At 38.8% G+C, this 17,425-nt stretch overlaps 1 protein-coding gene across 1 annotated transcript; it reads right to left on the bottom strand.

The window, feature by feature from the left end:
• Nucleotides 1-5,056: 5,056 nt before the first annotated feature.
• On the bottom strand, nt 5,057-5,868 carry LOC148022848 (uncharacterized). The gene is made up of 2 exons (XM_087695137.1): nt 5,683-5,868; nt 5,057-5,532 (listed from the first exon to the last, which is right to left on the bottom strand). The coding sequence occupies exons 1-2, from the start codon at nt 5,780-5,782 to the stop codon at nt 5,360-5,362; spliced, it is 273 nt and encodes a 90-aa protein (XP_087551263.1). The 5' UTR covers nt 5,783-5,868; the 3' UTR covers nt 5,057-5,359.
• Nucleotides 5,869-17,425: the final 11,557 nt, after the last annotated feature.

The raw sequence follows: 17,425 nt of genomic DNA, 5'->3' as shown, positions 1-17,425 counted from the left end.
TTCATAGAAAAGTAATGTCAAACAAGTTTCTTTTCAACAGGTTATCATATTTATCTTTGGAATACATTCATAAAGTCCAGTCCGTAGGCTTATCCATAATCCGCCCGAAGGCTATCCAGCAATCCACAGGGATTACTAATCCAAGATTCCGCTTGTAGACTAGTATGCGGGCCTCGAGATCCAATCGTGAGTCACATTGGCCTCTTATGTAGGGCCCGGAAAGCGAGGGATTTACGGCCAGAGCCCCCCTGGCACCCAAGCGTCCTCTTGCTCCAAGTAGCGCTCAACGGAGAGACCTCACACGGCGGGTTCGGTCCACCTTCCAGGCACAGCTAACAACCCCCTTGGTTAGGGTCAGGCAGACAGTCAGGGGTAACTAAGGGTGCCTCTCCCTTCAGGCCTTCAACCTAAAGCATTAGATATATTTTCAACCTTTAGTTCCTTGAGCAAACAAAGCAAACAGTGCTCTCTAAACTGTTACAAGCACAATCATTTCGAGTGGTCATTATTCAGCCAACTGCTAAGGAGTGAATTCTTCTCTCCGAATACATCAGCATTAGATCTGGGATTAATTGTGACTCAGCAAGATCCTCAAGGGTTTGTTTGTTAACCCCTATGTCCTTGGGTTAGGACCATACCCTATTAACCCAACTTAACCAATACCTTAAGTTCTATTAACAGTAAATATGTTGCTCTAAATTATTGATTGGTCCTTTGTTTCCAAGCAAATATCTAATCCCCTTATCTTGGTCACTCTTCCCAAGAAAGGTGCTATATTAGGACGAGTACTCATTCTCTTGCAAGATAAACTTGCGCAAGAATCCGTCAATCTCATTGCGAGGATTTGGCCATTCTCTTGTGATCAAACCACAAGATCATGCGACGACTCTGCAACTTGTTGCACAAGTGTCGCATCTAATCCATGGGACTATTTCACCCATCGAATGGCATCTTTTAATCCCGGAATCTTGATTAGATAGGAAACAGGGTTTCGGGTGTTTTCATATCCAATCCATTCTCGATTGCACTAGGCCGATATTGTCCGTCCTAGGGTTCCAACTCAATCCGAGTTTCATCTTTTTAACGAGCAATCCTTAGCGTAGAAACCCTAGATCGTTTCTTGAAAGTACATCCTATTGTCCCTACATTTCGTGAATGTGGGCAGGATTTAGGGTATGAGAGTTTTGCCTTGGCAATAAGTGCGACTAGGTCAAGTCCTTAACGTGCTAAACCCTAGTTAGCACTTGGACTATATTGTATCGATTTAACCATCCTAAGTGAATCCTTTGCGGTTTAGGTGTTTGGATAAACCAAATTTACTTGTCTATTCCTAAAGATATTGTCTTGATCAAAGAGGAGAAAAACCTAGTTGCATTACGATACAATTCTCGTAAGCACACGAGTCATTGCTCTACGTATGATTAGATTTACAAACCCTAACTTTTCTTATTAAGATCAACGCACATGTTAAAATTCGCATAACTTCCATTGATCCTACTAGGACATGCATTCACAATTCATGCACCCACTAAGCTTTTAGGGGGTTTAGGTTACAACGAACCATGCAGCCCTTTTCTAACTACTATGCAGTTAAATGATATTTATGTCAATTTAAAAACTAGAGTTAACCTACTTCATGCAACTCTAGAATCATTTCCATGCTTAGTAAATTCCTACGGTTGTTAGCAACTTTCTTAATGAATCATTACGAAGAAAGATTTTTCTAATAATACGACATGCGATTTAATCTTTCCATGCATAATCGAAGGTGTACTTCAATAATCTTGACTTTGTAATGATCGTCATTAGTTGTTCTAGATTCGTTACTTTGCAATGCATAGAAGCAACTTGCTAAAAATGCATAGACATCTTTTGTTCATTCCATTGAAAAATACAAATGACCGATCTTCAATTGTGAGTTACTTCCTTTAAAATAGCCAATGTATTTCAATCGCAAAAGTGCATCTTACTTCCGTGAATTAACCCTGCATAATTTCAATATTTTGACGTAAATCAAAAATATGAAGAAAATCGGGACTTGTGGGTTCAGTGAAATGTCCACATGAATGTTAGGGGATGATCCTCCTGCGGTTCCGCCTTGTGCCTTTTTAGGGGCCATCGTGAATTCGACCTTCTTGTCTTGGCCGCAGTCTTATAATCTTTGCTCTTCTCCCTTGTACACGCGAATCCCTTTGAGATACGGCTCCTTGACCGAAGTACCGACTTGCGGAATTGGGCTTTGGAAGGCCTTAGGGTTCGGAGCTTGGGCCTTCTTTCTTTCGGAAAAGAGAGATTCGTGAGAGGGTTCTTGCGAAATCCTTGCGGAAACAGAGACTTGAGAGATTCTTCTCCTTGAAATTCCGGCTAGGAATGGATTTATGGGCTTTGCGGAAATGGGAACTTATGAACTTCTCCTTCCTTTCATAGAAGTTCCGAAAATAAAGATATTTGTGGAGGAGTGTGGGGGAAAAATTAGAGATGGGTTTATGGGGAAAATCGAGTGGGAAGGGTTTAGAGAAACCCCTCTTCTTCTTACAAGAATCGGGGCTAGGGCCTTAGTGGCTTCCTTTGTTTCAAAGCCAGGATGGGCTTATTGAGAATCTAAAGGGAAGACCTTTAAAACTGGGGGGTAAAGAATTTGCTTATGGTGGATGCTATGGGAAGGGGACTTGAAAATTCTGGGGTTGGAATGAACTTACGGAGATCCAATATGAAGGCTTTAAATTCCAGGAATAAAATGGCCTTCACGAGAAGGGGGCTTAAAAAGAAAACTAGGGTAAAAATTGCTTGTGTGGGGAATCCACGGGAAGGGGAGCTTGGAGGAACCCCCTTAGAAGCTTCTAAGAAGCTTCTTGGAAGCTTCTGGGGTGTGTGCACTCTACGTGGAAGAGGGAAGGGGTGGTGCTGACGTGGAGTATGGGGGTCCTTGAGATGATAGTGGCGAATCCAAATGGCAGCTAGCGGCTCCCTCTCTTCCTCACAGCATGGTGGCTTCTGCAGATGGCAATGGCGGTGTCACGCTTCAGGCGGCGGCTCCTCCAGTACGGTGGCAACTGGCGCAACACGGCACTCGATGCCTCCTTCAGCTCCCTCTTCTCACGATAATGGTAGCCTGGCAGCTGTCCTTCCTCACGACTCCCCTTACTCCTCCCCTTCCCCCCCCAAGGGGGGTTTTTATAGTCTAGGGAAGAGGGAACCTCCCCCCCACGTGGCCTATTGCATGGCCCTATTCCCCCACGACCTCCAGCAACAGTGCTGACACATCCGCGCCAACTCCCTCTCCTCCAGCACGGCATTCGACTGGGGGAAGGAGTAATAAAATAAAAAAAATTGAATTTTTATCCCCACATTATCCTCTTAACCTCCTCCCAAGAGGATGTTCACCTGCGATTATGCGGGTTTTTAAACCTCGGTCCCGTTTTGCTAGTGGAGAGTCATGATACCTCACGTACAGCTTAAAGATTGCACCGTCGGTAACTCCAATGCTGGAATTGTCATTTGCATGAGTCTCACGCGGGGTGTGGAAAGTCGGACTAGTAATATATTTTTAAAATAGAAATATTGCAAGACCACCTCCATTTTCATTGTGGAATTACTTGCAAGGGTAAGAAACTAAAAAAGGTACTACTTGATACACTAGCCAAAGGTCAAGTGGTAGAAAGGCCCACCATAGGGGCAAGGCTTGCTCCTTGTGGGCTTTTACTAGTAGAGAAACCCAATCATTTATTGAAGATACTTTGCGGGCAAACAAGGAATGATGAGTCAAAGCTCATGTTTCAAAATCCAAAAGCTTCTCGTGGAAGTTTGGACCCTTGAAACATGCAAGTACTGATTGAATTGAAATGGGAGGAGAAAGAAGAAGTTGATGTACAATGGGATTCTCCCAATCCTTTTCGATATTCTAACTCTCCTTGCTATCGGAAATGACCAATAAGTCTTCAATTTGATTTGTACCCCTTGATTCGAGTAGTTAATTGGTCTTCACCCATTTTGATGGAGTTGGAACATGCCCCAAATTCATTGATTTATTGGTTTTGCTACTTGAATTTGATTGAAAACAGATTCAACGTTGTTGAATCTAAGTCTTGAAACTTCCAACTTCTGGCATGCTTCTGGAGGCTAGTACTAAACCCTAATTTTAGCTGCAAATTAGGTTTCATAGCAAAGAAATCTGAAATTTCTCGGCTTTTGGTAATCTCAATGCTGTAATTTTCAGAGTAAGGTTGTAACAAGGCTGAGAGATGAGAGAGAATATTCAAAAGAGAGAATTCAGACATTTTTCTCAAAGAACTAAAGAAAATCAATCATTTACTACTGTTGCCTTATCTCAACAGCTTGTAGATGCAAAGAACTGAAGAAAAGCAGTAATTTATTTGTTATTACTCTATCTCAATAGCTTGTAGATGTTGATGTGCTAAAATGCCTCTCTCTAACCTCTAAAGATATTTTTCAATCTTACATGGGCATTTTTGACAAGTGATAACCTTCCCAAATGAAAATTTTCAATATTATCCATAACTAAATATTAATATTTAATATTTAAATACTAAAAATCAATCTAATAACTATTTTGATATCTTTAAAAAAAATGACAGGTCAATAATTAAATTGACTAGGTAATTTCTATTCCCAAGTGTATCTATGCCATCTTTGACCATTAGGTTGGCCTTACGTACCATGAAATGTTGCTTCTCTAGTATCACCAACTAACACTTATGACCAAATGAATTACCTATGCTAGCAACTAGCAGTAGTTACCACCAAGTACCTGTGCAACATAACTTATAGCAACTTTTGCCTTGGACATCCTGTGATTTTCTCTATCTCAGGCTCGTAAATTTACTCTAACTCCAAGTACACCTAACACTTATTTTAATCATGTGATTAAAAATTAATCTATATATTAAGTGAGGCCTCAAAGATACATGTCCTCACTATCGTCTCCTCATCTATCTATCTCTCGTGTATACATCTTCACATTCTTCTAATTAGACTCGTTTTATGCGAGAGCAATCAAAAAGCTAGACACTACTAATATTCAAGAGAATCTACGGAGAACTAGTATTAATGTCAGACTTACATAGAACTAGTAATTCTATTCGAGAAAACTCGAGGGGAGTCAGTCACACGGCGGTATAATTTTAATATGCACGGCGGTTTTATTTTAATATGCAGGAGCAACGTCCCCACCGAACACGAGCGATGAATGATTTCGGAGGAGAGGCAAATTATGTAAGGAACGATGAATGATTGTCCATTCTGCATGAGACACGGATGATCAGGGCGTTCTTATTGTGGTAGGCATTGCAGGTATGCCTAGATCACTGTCATCAGCATCTGCAGTCTCCAGGAGAGTAGATCAGCTGCAGGTTGCGATGACAGTTCCATCTTGGGAGTGGAAGGCGCATCCGGTGGCGTCAGGGTAGGCGTTCTTGAGGAAGCAGCAGTTGCCGCATGCAGCGTCCAGATGGGCATCTCCCGTGCTGGCGCAAGTGCTGTAGGCGACGTCGCTCCGGCAGTACTGAGGGCAGGCTAAACATGCAGATTGCAGAAGGCCATATTATTAGCACAGAGAATGGGGGGGGAGAGAGATGGGAAGGATGAAAAAGCCCAAGCCCAATTATAGTTACTTTACTGCAAGATCAGAGATGGTGGTGCAGGTGATCGATCGATTAAGCTCACCTGAGGCGACCGAGGACGACACTGCAACGCAGTGTATTAACACCAACAGAAACAGGTTGGCCATTAGCGCATACGCAAGCTGCTGCCTCCCGTGCTCCATCGTCTCGGTCCTACGATCAATCGATTGAGTGTTTTGTGATGCGCAGGAGCAAATAGCCACCCAAATTCTATCGCTAGTTGCACCGTCTTCTTTTCTAAGTGCCTTGTCGGTCGGATCCGCCTTTGTATAGAAACTTGGAAAGCATGAACTACGCACGTCACTCATTGGCTCTCAAGTTAAAGACTCTCGAGCCTCATTTGTATATCACATGTGATTTATGATATGAAAGATTTATGAGAATACCTAGTAGTCTTCAGCTACTAAAATAAATTGGTTAGAAATCAATCCTAACCGTAATTTATTACGAGTGCGCACTCTAAACTCATGAACGTTTATTAATTTAAATATATATTTTATGGAATTATCCGCACTGGAATCACCCACTTACACATTAAATTAACAAAACGCCTGAAAAAATCGACTTTTCACACAAAGAATCCACCTTGTGTATGAGCCCCGGTAATAAAATTTTACGGAATCCACCGCAAAACCTCACGGAAACCACCGTGGAATATGCCTCTTGCCACGGAATCCACCGCAAAACCTCACGGAAACCACCGTGGAATATGCCTATATGGCAAGAGGCATATTCCACGGTGGTTTCCGTGAGGTTTTGCGGTGGATTCCGTAAGATTTCGTAAAACCTCACGGAATCCATCGTGGAATATGCCTATATGCCTATATGCCAGGAGGCATATTCCACGATGGATTCTGTGAGGTTTTGCGGTGGATTCCGTAAAATTTTATTACCGGGGCTCATACACAAGGTGGATTTGCCACGAGGCATATTCCACGGTGGATTCCATGAGGTTTTACGGTGGATTCCGTAAAATTTTATTACCGGGGCTCATACACAAGGTGGATTCTTTGTACGAAAATTTGATGGGGACGGCTATCCTTTTCGGGCGTTTTGTTAATTTAATGTGTAAGTGGGTGATTCCAGAGCGGGTAATTTCGTAAAATACATATTTAAATTAATAAACGTTTATGAGTTTAGAGTACACACTCGTAATAAATTAAGGTTAGGATTGATTTCTAACCAATTTATTTTAGTAGCTGAAGACTACTAGGTATTCACTTTTGTCGGTTTATTTTTATTATTTTTCTAACAATTGTGAATGCTTCAGTTGTGATGTGTAGAGCAAGCAGCGGTGGCATTGGGAAGCATTGGAGAATAGCATGTATTCAAATTATCATCAATTTTTTATGGGCGCGTGTCTTAGGCATGGCATCCATATTTTGACATGCATATTTATTAAAGCACTTGATATTTATTTATTATTTTTGTATGCGCATGGGTGCACGATTTAAATATTTGTATTGGACATTGTATTTGGGTACCGCCTCACTCTTTGGGCGCCCAATAGCTTTAATTCTTTAGTGGCACAAAAGCAAACACAAAAGCTAAAGAGTGCTAATTGTAAATTTGGATATTTCTTGAGCTTGAAGATGAATAATATATAAAATACATGCTTTGTGGAGCTCTCACACAAGGCCTGGGGGGAGATTGCACCCAATTTGTCTCTTGCTTCATGTCGTGCAATCTTTCTTCATTGTTTTTTGTGCAAAAATAGAGTTCTTTTGTTCTTGGGGACCTTCTGATACTCACTACACGCACATACAGCGTCTGATCTATGCACCAGTGGTATCAGAGCGAAGCTGAGATCGAGAGCTTCCAATCGCTTACCATCTCGCGCGAAGGCGGAGCTCTTGGAACGATCGAGCTCTACAGTTAGTCTCATGGCAAATGGTCGATACCAGCGTGTTCCTGGCAGTCAAGAACCCCCTGATGTTTACTCAGATCGCGAGGGACCGGCCTCTGCAGCAGGCGGAGGACCACGCGGGAAGATCTTTCATCAAGTCGTGGAGAATAGATAAGAAATTTTATTCATAGCTCTTCAAGCTTTCATAATAATCTTATTAGCTTTAAAAGAAGCTTATTACTAAGCTTCAATCCTCAAATTCAATCGTCGATAGCGGCAGCATGTACTGCTCACCGCCGACTCTGATGAAAACGTCTTGAGGTCCTAGAAATCAACGATTAGTCTTTTAGACTAAAGCCTCAAGTACTCCAAGTTACTAAAGTACTACAAGTCATCTTCAACAACTATCATAAAGGCAATTCATACTCAGCAATACATGATTCAGTTTACTACCCTCTGGAAGCCCCTGTTTACATCTATGAAGTGACAGAAGTAGATTACAACAAACAATCATCAATACGCAGTCTATACGCAAAACTATTTTCTTGGAAGACGGTTGTGACATCAAATTTCGCAATCGTAAAGGAGAAATACTACAAAAGCCAAACTAAAAAAAAAATACAAGCCTTGTAAACCCGCCTTTGAGCTATGCTCATCTCGCTAATAAGGTTTTGAGTGTGTGAGGTCTTTGGGAATTTTGCAGGATGATTGATCAAACCATGGAAGATTTTATGGCTGAAGGTGATGTACCCGAACCAACAATGAAGCAAGTTGGATTTGATTATGATGCAACTACAAGAGGAACGAAGAGTACGACAAGCTTTACAAGCTCAATTGGCCAATCTGCAATGATCTACCATCGACCAAGATGGATCACAACCTGAAGATCTTATACGACGTACCATCGATGCAACACTTGAAGCCCAATCTATTCGCAAAGAAACTTCAAATTTGGTGCCTTCAATGGATCATGCAATGGAAAGACTGTTCTCGCTTTTATCAGTCAATTTGATGATTATTTCCATGAAGAAACATATGCTGAGAAAGACAAAATTATATGTGTCACTAACCATTTAGTTGACCGAGCATCCTTATGGTGGACTGTGGTCCGCAAAAGCGTTGATTGTCCCACTACTTGGGAGACTTTCCAAAAGAATTTTTTGCAGAATTTCCTTCCTCCCTAATTCCATAAAAAAACAATCAAACAATGGGATCTTCTACAACAAAGGGATCACGAACCTATTTCACAATATACTGAACGTTTTTGGAATGCTCTATTGCAACTACGAATGCTCAAAGATGTACCTGAAACAACTCATAAACGCAAGTTTATGTTTGGCCTACTTGGACATTTTTATGCGGAAGTCAATATGTTCAAGCCAACAACCCTTGAAGATGCAATTTCCTTGGCCCATGACACTGAAGACAAAATCCACGGACGAGACAAGCGACCACAACAATTCCCAACTAATGGTAACTTTGGTTCCAAACAATTCAATTCAAATTTTCAAAGATTCAATCAAAGCCATTTTTTTCCATCTTCATTCCGTAAATCTTGGATACGACCACCTGCCTTGCCATCAAACACAAATCCAAACCCTAAGCCATCTCTCCCATCAAATCCCAACATTCCTAAACTTCTTGCCATTACCAATAATGTATCCAAAGCAAAACCCATAGTTTGTTACAAATGTCATCAACCTGGACATCTAGCAGCCAATTGTCAATCCAAAAAGCCATCTATTCATATCAATTACCTGGGAGCAATCGAAGATGAAGAACGTGAAGAGATGCCAGACTTTACGTAAGAAGATGACGACATTGGTACTACTTCTGTTACTTTGCCAGGTATGCCAACTCCCCATTCCTTATTAACAATGAAATCTTTTGTGCATGGTAAGGAAAAGACTATTTTACATGATGATGGGAGCACACATGACTTTATTTCTGCAAAATTAGTCCAAGAATTGAATTTACAAACTGTTTCTACACATTATCGCATCAAGGCTGCATTCCTAGGTACGAGATATAATGGAACACAAGAGGTGCATAATTTAGAAATTAAAATTGGTGATTATATTGAATGAATAAATTTCTTAGTTGTACCTTTGCAGTCTAGTGACATTATCTTAGGAATGCCCTGGTATCATGTGGACACCGTGTAGTACTTGCACCTATACTTCAGTAATGAAGTTTGTACTTGTAAGGACCTGTAAATTCCCTGTAGTGTCATGTAAAGTCCTCGTTTTACCCTATTTTACTCCTGAAGGTACTTGAGTCTTTGGAAACACTTCAATCTTAAATTGTCCACTCTCTGTTACCTGTGTGAGGGATAAAATGGTAGGACAGGCCCCCTATATGGGCTCCGAATCACCGGGAGGTGGGAAAAGTTCCCCCCGGGTCGGCTGGTTGCATCCCTTTGAGATCTTCAATAGTGAAGGAGGGTCACCTCTCTTTTGTCACACTATCTCCCCCAGCATCCACCTTTTTCCTCAGTGGGTATATCAACATGGCAGTAGCATTCTATGCCAATCAATAAGCATGAAATGCATTTTTGAAATATTCATTCAACCCCTTTCATGAAATGCAATTGGATGGAAATTTTGAAAGATCGGATAGGAAGAGGGCCTTACCAATGCAATTCATTGACTCACTGATTGTCAGTACTTACCCTTTTACAATATTTCAGCTTGGGCGAAAGAATTTCAACCAATCAAATCAAGGTTATGCATCAAACTTGGTAAATGATATCTATGATGAAATATGATTGAATCAATGTTGAAATTCAATGAAATGAGTTAGGATTAATAGGAGCACTAATCTCTGATCTATTGATCAATTCAAAAAATTTATTGATCAATAATCTCTCATAAATAAGTGGAAAAGCATAAGCAAGTGGATTATTGAGAGATTTCAAAGATTAAGCAAAAAATATACCTTGATTAAGCTTGAAGAAGATGGTAGAGAGTACTTAGTTTTACCATCTTGCATACTCAAAGAAACATTTCCAATATGAGTAATGGGGTGAGTTGTATCATCCCCTATTTTCACATATCTTGGAGACTCTTGATTAAGAAGCTCTCTAAACCACCCTCCATGAGAAGTCTTGTGGTTAGAGACTCCCGAGTCTACATACCATACATCATTCTTTGATGAACCATCAGCGGTCATAGTATTTATAAAGTGTTGCATAACAAATAACTATTTACTTTTGTCATCATTATTTCTACTATTGGATATATAATTGCCTTGCTATTTTTTCCCATTTGCCAAAAGGTTACTCAAATAACTGAAAAAAATCTATCTTTTTAAAAAAGTTTTTAAAAATGTGGCCTTTTTTACCACAATGCCAGTACTTCTTGCTATTATCAAAATTTTGTTGCCTATTAGAATCTGCAAGTTGGTCTCTTTGACTACTTCCTCGAGAGTGTCCTCCTCTATTTTGTTGTGCATCATAACTTTGACCATGACTACCACCTTGGCCTCTACCATGACCTCTACCATGATCTCTACCTTTATTAGTAGAGTAAAATATATGTTTATACTTGTTCTTGCATTGAGAAGAAGATGAATCCAAGCCAAGGTTCTTCTCCTCACGTATCAGTATAGAAATCAAGTCTGCAAAATTAGAGATATCATTTTTCATATTCATAGATGACTTGAAGCTCTTGCATTTATCTCCAAGTCCATCTAAGCATACATGCACAACATCATCATCATTAACTAAGATATTAATAAATCTAAGAGTTTCCATGATAATTTTGATCTTCAAAGTATAATCCTTAATGGATAAGCTCCCTCTTCCCACTTGGTTTTGCTTTGACTTGAGTTGTAGCTTTCTAGCCTTGTATTTACTTTTAACAATCTTACCAAATTCTACCATGCAATATCAGGGATATCAGATTCCTACAAATAGTCCATCATGCTATTTGTGATAGTAATAGATAGCCAATACATGACTTTACTTTGTGCCTACTCCTAGTCTTTCCTAGCCTTTACTTATTCTATAGTAGCATTTCGTGTAAGAACTTCAAGCGCTACTACCGACTCTCATTCAAAATATATTCAAACATATTTGTTCTTTAAGAAATTTATGATCCTAAACCTCCATGCATGATAATTATTCCTATCATCCTTCTCGTTGAACAATCTAGTTGAAGTTGTCAAACATTTTGATAAAACAAATAACTTGCAAAAATTGCAATGTGTAAGGAAGATGATACCAGGTGCACCACAACTTAACACATAACCTTTTTCACTAACTACACAACAATAATTGCAATCTACAATCTGTAATGTAGATGCCTTAAATATTTGTAATCCAATAAACACCTAGAATCTTAAATTCAAAAGCTATAACTTATATATCTATAAATGGCATATACAACCAAAACTGCAATATATTAAAAAACTACTATTGAGACCACTTGTAGGTCCAAAAGGAAGGTCGAAATGACCTTAGATTACAAAAAATGATAGCATAAAAGCTTTAAAGGATTTATCTATAGTATATACAATGTTCTTCTTGCTCACTAAGTTTCACATCAATCAGAGATTGCAACCGCGCTAGCCTCATGAGCCTCCTACGACTAAAAACCAAGGCAAACTGAGTAAAATAAAAGAGTTTTTTTACTAGTTTCTTGCTTGCTTGCTTTCTTACTCCAATTCCTTTACCTTAGCCTTCAATTGAGCCTCTTGCATTCGTGGGATGGCTCTAATACCATGAAAATAGATAAGAGGAGAGAGGGGTGAAGAAACCAAGAGCACACACACAAAAGCAATGGAGACTTGAGCACAGAAAGAGATAGGGATGAAATATTCTTCTTCTTTTTCCACATAAAAATAACTAAGTCTAAAACATGAGAAAAGGCTAAGATAAAAGTACCACAATGCAGGTACATGCGGTCACTAGGTGTGAACCCACTAAGAAAAGAAGAGGTGGCATAATGAATGTGGCATAACCAACTTGGATAGGCTATGTGGATGTAATCCACCTATACAATCGCTGGAAGATCCTCATGTCGGTCACCTAATATCCCAATGACTAATATCCCACCACGTCACCAAGGCACACAGCGGATGCCAACTCACATAGAGCTTGACATCTCAACATTGGATGATCAATCGTATCTTGCCAAGACAAGGCTTGTGTGCGAGCCTAGTCCAAGCACTTGTGAATGGAATTCAATTCCTAGTAACAAAACTCATTGCAATATGCTTGGGATAGCCACACTTACTCTCAATCCATCCATAACTTTCTTAGTGATTTAAGATATACCAAGACAAAGAACACAATATTTTTCAAATAAAGTTTTTATTAGTTATATCTATTGAATCAAATCAACAAAGTAAGCAATAGTTCTATTACTCAACAATTGCAAAAATATACTATGTTTTTCTTAGAAATAATTCATGGTCTGACTAGTTTTAGGAGAAGGAAAAGAATATATCTTCTAATGAAAAAAAGTTAGCTAAAATCGCCCAATTGGAAATGGAGGTGGAAGAGGGGCTATGCTTGTCATCACAATTGGTAACTTCTTTGTAGCCATTAATGCGATGCACTTTTGCAAAATTGAAGAAACCCCTAGGTCCGCATAGGGTTAGACGCTCTTAGGACCTTGTTTGCACATGTGGTTGTTGCTTTTTTGGTTAGTCAATCAAATAAAACTTGAACTCTTGATAGACTAGGAGTTTGAGCCTTATGTAAGTTCTGATTTTTCATTATACGTATAACTTTGTATGTTGAGATTGGTTGTATGTACAGGTTGGATGAAAAAGACTAAGCAACTATGAGAACTAAGGTAAAGTTTTCCAAGCCCTAACTCATGCACTTTTTTACAATGAAAGGGACATGAGTACTAAACTTCACCTTGTTTCAAGCATTGCAGTAGGGACTTCATAGATCCCTACATCTCAACTACTTCATTACCAATGTGATGAGGTACCAAAATTACACCTTTCTTTATACACTACACGGCATGAGGCCCGTTGGAGCTATATCTAGTAAATGTAGATGCATGTGTATGATTGAATCACGGGACTATAAGTGTTAGTGAGAGAGAGTTATTAATAATACCTTGTCACATTGACATAGGTATAAAATATGTGAGACATGTAATTTTTGACACCTTTTGATCATAATACAATTACTATGTCTCATCTTGCTTGCTTGTACTCATCATTCATGGCTTCTCTCTCTTTTTTTCTATCTTTCTAGTCTTTCCTCTCTCCTCGTCACTCTTTCTCTCTCATCTTTTCTCTCTTTTTTGCTCTTCTTTCTCTCACTTGTCATCCCTCTCCTTGACAAGTGGTATCAGAGCATTGGTCTTTGATCCATTTGGTACAATTCTTTCTTGGATTTCCTTGCACAGTCTTGCTACTTCTTGGTTACTCAAGGACAGGTTGTTAGTTGGGAAAATGGATAAGTGCAATGACCAAGGAGACCAAGGACAATTAGTTAGAGTTAATTGGAGTACTTGAAGGTAGATTTGGAGGCATCTTGGACAAAATGGCAAGTCATGTATCAATAACAAGCCATGTTAGAGGGGTAAATAGAGTTAGTCTTAGTTAGAAGTCTAGTCATATCTTGCTCTCTAGTAATCTTTTTTCCTTCTGTGACCACAGGGAAAGGATTCTACACATCTTGAATAGCAAGTAGAGTACGAGATAGGTTGTATTCAACTAAATATTTAACCATAGGAGTAGCCTCAAAAATTTTGGTGCAAAATGCACTACCTGTCCCGATCAAATCTCTAATCTACAGCTCTTGCCTATCTGATTCCAACTTCTACTAAGATTCTAGCAGTCATTACTGATGCTTTGCAAGTAATCTTTAGCCTTCTTTTTCATTCTTTTTCTCAAGGACCTCTGAAGATCCTAAAACATAGTAGGGCAGCCATAGCCACAGACCCAAAAGCTTTAATTTCTTTAACATTTGGCTCTTCCTGACCTTCAAGGTTTCTCTACCATCATTTTGGAGTAGGATAGACTTCAGGATTGAAGGCATTTCAAAGATTTCAACATATTGAGCCTCTTGAAGCTCATATATTGAAGGTTTATTTTGGGACTTTTCTTCAAGAAGCTTGAATCTTTAACATTCAAGAACTCAAGCAAGCTCAAGGTATTGATTCTTCATGGATTCAATCTTATTAAAGCATGTACAGGCTCATTTTATGGATTATTGGAGCTTCATGATGGAAGCATGTTGAATTATAGAAAATTCTTCAAATATTAGATAGAAGCTTGTATCAATTATCTTCTTCAAGCTTGATCAAGGTATTTCACTTGCTTAATCTCTGAAATCTCTCAATATTCACTTGCTTCAAGCTTTTCCACTTGTTGATGGGAGATTATTAGTTAATCAATTCTCTCAATTCATAAAATAGATTAGAGATTAGTACTCCTCATTGACCATAGCCTATTATATTGAATTTCAGTATTCATTTCAATCTTATTTCATTATGGGTATCATTTATAATGTCTTGATGAATAACCTTGATTTGATTTTCTGATTTTCTTTGCCCAATATTGAAATGATATAAAGGGTAAGTACTAGCAATTAGCGAGTCATTGAATTTCATTGGTAAGACCCTTAGCCAACACTCATTTCTTCATTCTAGTCTTTCATTGATCAATCATACATATCATTGAAGGCTGAAAGAAAATTTCAACCATATATTTCATCCTTGTTTGATTAATTAGAATGCTACTGCCATGTTGATTTTTCCACTTAGCGAAAAGGTGGATGTTGGGGGAGATAGTGAGACAATAGAGAGGTGACCCTCCCCCACTATTAAAGATCCCAAAGGGGTGCAAACAATCAATGTGGGGGAAACTTTACCCACCTCTGGGTGATTCAGAGCTTGTGTAGGGAGCTTGTCATGCCATTATATCCCTCACCACAAGTACCATGAGTGGAACTCTTAAAGACATAAAGATATCAGCTAGATAGCATTGTTTGGGACTCCATTGATTAGCTACAGGGACTATACAAGCTATTTGAGATTGGTTATATGTTTTACATAGGGTACTATACTTAAATAGTAAATTGGGACTACTCTTCGAAGGCTTTTTACTTGGTTACAAGTGTTACAAAGTAATTCAGAGAATTTTTAGGACCTTTATAGGGTATTCCAATTTGTATTTAGCTCCTAAAAGTCATACACAAGGTATCATAGGGTTGGAAGACCTTATCTTTGACTTGGGAGAGGTGAATACAATAAAACAATGTTTTTTCAAGATGTAGGATTGTTATGGACAATAGTAAAATAATATTTCCAAAATATTTTGATTTGATTCTAAATTTGAGTGTTATAGCTCAACCTAAAGAGCTATTTTTTGGCTTCGATTTCCATAAAAAGTTCTTAATTCTAATCTCGAGGTCAAAAGTTATAGCCATTTTTGTAATAGAGGGTCTATTAGGACTACACTATACTAGTGAGTAGAAATGCTTAGAAACAAGGGAAAGAACAAGCTTAATGATGATGTTCAGCAACAAACTAGAGAAGCACATGAGGCAACACCTAAGGTGTATCAAGATTAGGAAGATTTGTAGGAATATGGTACCTATAGTACTCTTAATGCCACTCTTTCTAACCATGAGACTAAGCATTTCATCAAACACATGGAATTGGTTTCTAAATTGGATCAGGTGGTTGAATAGTTAGTTCAATCAAATATATAGACCAAGGAAGTCATGGAACATATGGCTAAATCTACCAAGGATTCTTCATAGAAATTTGCATCTCAAACTTCTACGCAAATGGTAGACAAAGAGAGTAGAGATAAAAATTCCTCTTAGCCATCAAACAATAATCCTCAACCAGATATTATTGGAAAGAAAGGGATACCACATAGCAGTTGATGAGCCTATTTCGAGCATTCATGGGTCAAATCCTCCTCAAACCACTAGAAACCAACCAACTATTTCTCCAAGCAAGTTTCAAACCAACTATCATAGGAGTACCTCTAATCTTTCGAACCCCAATGGTAGTCACTTAGGCATGCAGCCCCAAGTAACTAATGGAAAACAAGGCTTTGTTGAGAGGAAATTCCGTGATAAGATTGTGTTAACCAAGTATAGTGGTCATTCATCATCACTGGGGCTGGTTTGGAGAAGTAGACTTCCAAGTTGGAGTCCTATTTTGATATTTTCCCTAGGTCACATGACCAAAAGACTCACTTTGCTACTTTTCACCTTTAGGGATTTGCTAATACATGGTGGATCTACATAAAGAGGGAAAATTAATAGATTGATAGTTGGTAGGAATTCAAAGCTAAGATGGCTTAGGTGTTTGTATCTCCTATCGAGAAAGAAAAGTTGACAAGAAGATGGTATCGGTTGGACCAAAGAAGCCCATCAAGTAGAGATTATACAAATAAATTTTTGAATCTTACCACGTATGTAGAGAGTGTGAGTGATGATGAAAAGTTGCATAAATATATCTATGGTTTAGAGCCTAATTTTTCAGCTGATGTTATGCAACAGAAACTCGCCACACTATTCCATGCTATTGAGCTAGCTAAGAGGTATGCTCGTAAGTATAGGAAGGACATTTCCATGGAAGATTCTTTTGGATAGTAAAGGGCTCTTGGTAAGCATGATAGCTTTGGTGGCAATAGTAAAGTCCCTACATACCCTACTTTCAATGCCTCAAGATAGCAAAGTGTTTAAAATTCAGCAATCAATTAAGTGGAGCCAAGGAAAGGTGACAATAGACCTTGAAATAATTCAATGAATAATGCCAAGTTTATACCTATGGATCTTTTCAAGAAAAGAAAAGAAAAGGGTCTATGCTTCAAATGTGGTAAAAATTATACAACTGATCATGCATCAAAGTGCACTTTCAAGAATACCAAGGCTAAGATTTATAACATGATAGTACTCAAGGATGGGAATGATGAGGTTGTTGATGAATCAATAGTGAGTGTAGAAGCTGAA

The sequence above is a fragment of the Lygodium microphyllum genome, chromosome 16, assembly GCF_053477565.2.
Source record: "Lygodium microphyllum isolate KBCC chromosome 16, Lygodium_microphyllum_v1.1.10, whole genome shotgun sequence".
Classification (NCBI taxonomy): Eukaryota; Viridiplantae; Streptophyta; class Polypodiopsida; order Schizaeales; family Lygodiaceae; genus Lygodium; species Lygodium microphyllum.
Note: the sequence above shows the minus strand (reverse complement) of the source record. Positions and strands in the feature narration are given on the sequence as shown.